The 5524-nt window shown below is 36.8% G+C and overlaps 1 protein-coding gene across 2 annotated transcripts in view; it reads left to right on the forward strand.

The window, feature by feature from the left end:
* LOC106473610 overlaps window positions 1-5524 on the forward strand; it is a 23319-nt gene that overhangs the window by 8823 nt on the left and 8972 nt on the right. Inside the window, exon 1 of one of the 2 annotated variants that reach the window (XM_013934292.2) lies at window positions 4138-4488. The exons of the other annotated variant lie outside the window; for it this stretch is intronic. Coding sequence (XP_013789746.1) covers window positions 4410-4488 — 79 coding nt within the window. The 5' untranslated portion in view covers window positions 4138-4409. Of the gene's footprint in view, window positions 1-4137; window positions 4489-5524 lie in introns of those variants that run through there. 2 annotated transcript variants of the gene reach the window in all.

The following is a 5524-nucleotide window of genomic DNA, read 5'->3' on the forward strand; positions in this document are numbered from 1 at the left end:
AATGTGTTGAAATCAGTAACACATTCCTAGTTACAGGGAAGGACAACTAATGTGTTCAAATCTGTAACATTCCTAGTTACAGGGAATGACAACTAATGTGTTAAAATCAGTAACACATTCCTAGTTACAGGGAACGACAACTAATGTGTTAAAATCTGTAACATTCCTAGTTACAGGGAACGACAACTAATCTTTTATTTTTCCTTTCTCCATAAGCACTCAGCTGTAAAGATTTTTATGTTCTCTGTATATTATGTTAAGCTGTGTGTCTGATACAGTGATCAGACATCTAGGTACCTTTTTGTATTGCACAGATCTATATTTTATCCAATAAAAGTACAGTCTACAAGTTTGACCCCCCCCCCCAATGAACTTGTATAAAAGTACAGTCTACGAGTTTGAAACCCCCCAATGAATTTGTATAAAAACACAGATGATGGGCATTATACTTCAGTGTGTTGTTTGGTGTTTTATTTAAAACGTGTTACACTCGCTACAGGTTCTAACAGTAGCACCAGTCTCTTCTCATACCACTTCAGTGTGTTGTTTGGTGTTTTATTTAAACGTGTTACACTCGCTACAGGTTCTAACAGTAGCACCAGTCCGTGTTACACTCACTACAGGTTCTAACAGTAGCACCAGTCCGTGTTATACTCGCTATAGGTTCTAACAGTAGCACCAGTCCGTGTTACACTCGCTACAGGTTCTAACATACACTTTGTCACATGAATTTCCACTCCAACAATATTAATTTTTCTCTTCTTAATTGAGGCTCATCATCTTTTACTTTAGGTCTTTGATGTCAAAAGACAATTTGTTAATATGTTCATTCTGAGACAAAAATCCTCATTCGTGTGTTAACCCCCGCCCCCCGAATTAATATGTAATTGTTTTCGAAATTTCAATTTGGATACAGAGAGTAGCTCAAGTAAGAACTCAACTTTACTTTTCTTGGGTGCACAAGGAACGTAAATTCACTTTTAAAATGCTCGGTGCTTGAACGTGCAGTTTTAGGCATTTGAATTTTAATTAGGTTATTGGGTTTCGTTTTGTTTTACATTATGGATTTATTTTTAGTGTAGCCTTTATTGGTGTAATACTTGTATTTCTACATTTTCTTCGAGACGAACTGGATTGGAGATAGGAGAAAAACACAACACATACTCCATAACTCTCTATTCTCTGAACCCTCAGTTGGCGGGCCCTAACTGAAATCCGTGTGCCGGATGTAAATTAAAACTGAAGCAAATGCTAGCTTCTGTAAGTAGGATAGGTGAAAACAAAATTAATCTGCTTTGAAATTAAATAGATTGAATACTGGAATCCCTCGGAGGACCAGCGGTAACCTTAAATATTTACAGTGTTAAAATCTAGGGTTCGATTCCCCGCGATGGACAGAGCACAATCAGCCCAGTGTGTGTAGTAACTTCACACTTAAATGACCAACCAAACAACAATTAATACTGGATAAACGTAGGTTTAGATTAACACTGTGGTAACCTGACTTCTATAATGCACCTGCAGTCTGGAACGGAGAGTAAAAGAAATCTGTATACAACACGTAACAATAAAACGTACTTCGTTTAATAATTGTTGGAGACGGCTTGAATGTGTAATGAAGAAAAACTTTATAAGTTTAACATAACAGCAAATGTACAACGTTTCGACAACGTTTTGTCATCATCAGGTACGTTTAAGTCGAAATTTGAACTTTCGGAATAGGAAAGACGTATCCTCACACAATTCAGATACTTTTCTACAGCTTGGAAGCCAATAGAAAGCAGAATACCAGGAATTTGACTTTATCTTCCGTTATATGATAATCGTAAAGTAACTGTACATCGTGATGGTGTTGTTACGCTTCCAGTCGTTAGTTAATTTTCCGTAAATTCGTTCCGACGAAACTTTAGCGACACAAGTCCTTTCTTAAATAAAACTGGTTTATTCTTTCCGAATACAACTTTACGATACACTTAATTTCAACAGTCGATCTGTAACAAACACTATAATTCACGTCTCACGTGGCCAACAATATTTTGTCCGCATACATTCAATTACTCATTACCTTGTTGTCCCGTCACGTTGTGAGCGTCTTATATATACAAGACTAACACATATCTAGTAAATGCTAGGGCATTCTTGAAGGAACAGGATATTTCTAGAAAGAGGTGGTGTGATACTAGTCACGTGACCTCGCTGACGCAACAGTGTTTTAGCCACTAATGTAACCAGTATTTACAAATTATACTTTTGGCCAACATATGGCGCAACATTGGCTAAACAATACTCGAAAGTTCGGAATGATTAAACTTTTATAATAAAAAATGTTCAAACTCAGATAATTTCTCAAGATAAGTTTGAATAATTGCATGATCATTTTGGCCAACAGAGGCCACCACAGACTTGGAACCAACAAAAGACCTAGAGAGTCTGTTTATTAACAAATCTTGAAAAAAAGTAGACTTCTTTAGTGGTATTCCATTCGAGTAATATCCGACACAAGTTCTAAAGTGTCGGTAATATCGGAAATGTTACGCAGAGATTAAACTGAACACGGAAAACAAAGTATAAAAACAGTCGCAATTAAAAAATAAAAGAAAATCATTACTCACAGTGAAAAATGGTCGTTAAGTATTTCACCTACTCTAATTCTGTTATGATTTTTAATTGTCTACTGGGATTGAGAGTATACTTTTCACACACGTCCATACGCGACAAGTACGAAAAGAATTCCGCTGGAATTCAGAATCCAACATTGCACAAGTTACCCTCTATTCCAAATAACATTCATGGAAGAATAAAACCCCTAATTCATATCAATTTTTATACTCCTTGAGATGGGCTCGCCTCTCCTCAGAGGAGTCAAACACAGATTCAAGCGATACGAGTTTCCAGTCGTTGTCGAATGCAACTTTATTTACGTGAGTGTAATGATTAGTTAATATTGTTACGCCTCTGTGTTCGTTTGTTAATTTCTCGGTATAAATTCTCCCCGAGGATCTTCAGAGATACAAGTCCTTTCTTAAATAAAACTAGTTTATTCTTTCTCAGTTCAACTTTGCAATACACTTAATTTCCACAGTCACTTTAAACACACGCTATAATTCACAATGATTCACGCACTTATTTACGGTCACTACCACGCTTGACTCAATTGTCCGTCTTTATTTCTATCTGTCTGCAATTCAATTCCGATTAATTCGTCTCACATTATCCAGCGCACTTATACACAGGAATAGAGGGCGCCTAGCACATACTGGATTATTCATGATGTTCCCCGATCCTTCTAGAATATCATGACGTGTTACTAGAGTCACGTGACTACCGCTGTCGTAACAATATTTACGACCTTTCGACACTTGGCCTTCCAAAATGTCCTACTATATGTGTGTGTGGGGATTTATTTGACCAAGGGAAGGGAGGGAACGTGCGCCACAGACGGCTGAGATCCAGGGCTCGCCTTAGGGCCCTGGAAGTTCTTGGATTAACTTTTATTCTCATATTAAAGTTTTTCTTCATTACTCATTCAAGCCGTCTCCAACCATTATTAACTTTTATTATATTCCAGAGAGTAATTTTTTCTCATTTTACTTGGACAGATTGAAAAGAAATGGAGGCGTACCTCCCCCCCCCGCTTCCTATGCCCCTGGACGGGTAATACTTTAACAGTTAAAACCAGTAGTTAGTGACATCAATGAGCTACCTGTTTGGTACCCATAACGAGAATCGACCCACGGATTTTTACGAAATAAACCTTCAAGCATACCGCTGGGCGGCAAGTGAGGCGAAATCTTTAGTTCAGATTATTACTTGTTTTCCACGCCTGTGATGCTTATAACACCACCTAGTGGACATTCGTTCTACCAAGTATTTTCTATTATTTTTTTCATACTTATAAAAAACAACATAATTTTTACATGAAAGTCCGTTGAAATTATTCGATAAAGTTTTATACACACTACGTTATTAACGCGTTAATTAAACAGAATCATCTAGCTAAGAGATGTATTTCGTATTTGCTACACTCTGTCGCCATTGTATTGTAACAAACGGCTCTCGGTCTTACCTCATTTTCAGAAGACGTTCCTACTACGCATGTCATAAGATAGCATCAACAGAGCACGAGGAGAGCAGTATGTTTACGTCACTATTATAGAGAGCCAAGAGTTAATCCCTCGTTTTTCTTGTCGTCTGCCATCTTTGCTACGTTCGATTGTAAAAAGGGAGAGTTCACTGGACTTTCTAGGTTTATTCACTTCACGTGACGCCCTCTTGAGCGTGGCGTGTTGTAAGAGTGAAGAATAATAGAAGGTTTTAAAACTGGCAAGACGAACCTACCCTAGGGGAGTTAGGTAAAATGTAAGTTTTATAGTCTGAACGCAGAATTTAAAAGATAGGACAAAGTTGTCATGAGAAGTACACGTCAGAGATACGCTCAGGATATGCGTGCTAGATTTATTGCAGTGTTAACACTTCTTTCAGTTTCAGGTAAGTCCTGATTTAATAACGGATCTGTTACTAAGGCTAATGTAACACGTCTTCCACATACGCTGTAGTTCGCGTATTATACGAACGAGAGATAGGATTTCCTTTAAATTTAATACTTTCAACCTGTAATACTACAACTTATTGTGTATAAGACATAATTAGTCGTACCTATTTTAAAATAGTCTGTTGTGAAAGCTCTTGTAATACTAATTACATGGGTATCGTTTCTGTACGTGGTACTTGTTAAGTTGTTTTTCAAATTGTGTACATGTAAATACACGTGTTAGGACGAGAACTCGATGAAAAACTGGTTTGGTTAAAATAAATTACTTGGTTAAAGTCTATGTGCTCGTCACAATTATATATCTGTAAATCCCTCTTTTATTAATTACTATTTTGCACCTAAAGTAAATATGAATCCTTCAATTTAATTTAAGCACCGTATAATACCGTATCGAACTAAAAATATAAATAACTTGAAATTGCATTGGCGACGAAAATATCAAAATTAAATTATAGGTTGATCAATCGCCAAGTTTTTATATTTAAAGAAGGATGGCGTTTCGAGCTAGCGCTCTTCGTCAGATCGTACAGTTTACAGTTGTATTATTTAATTTTAATACCGTATCGAACTGACAATATGGAGGACTGAACAAACAATCACAATCTTCCAAAGCGTATTTAGTTGTGCCAGCGTAAATAAAACTAAAAGTATGAAGAATTTATCCAGGGCACAGTGATTTTTCAGTACGGTGTTTGCCTCGTCAGGATGGATTCACTATCCTCTGGGAAACGGGACCGCGTGTCTTTAATTATGTTATGGCTGTGTTAAAATATTGGTGTCGCTGCTAACTTTGAACTTGTGGCTAGACCAGTGTATTATTCCACACACGTCTTCGCAATGAAGTCTCCCTGGATTTATCAGAATAATTGAATATTTATTATTTTAAATTATGGGGCTGGCATAGGTTGCACTTCAAAGTTGATTACAAAAGTCGCTTTTAAGTTTTATCCCTGTTTTTTTTTTAGTAAATAC

This window comes from Limulus polyphemus, unplaced genomic scaffold (genome assembly GCF_000517525.1).
Source record: "Limulus polyphemus unplaced genomic scaffold, Limulus_polyphemus-2.1.2 Scaffold6324, whole genome shotgun sequence".
Classification (NCBI taxonomy): domain Eukaryota; kingdom Metazoa; phylum Arthropoda; class Merostomata; order Xiphosura; family Limulidae; genus Limulus; species Limulus polyphemus.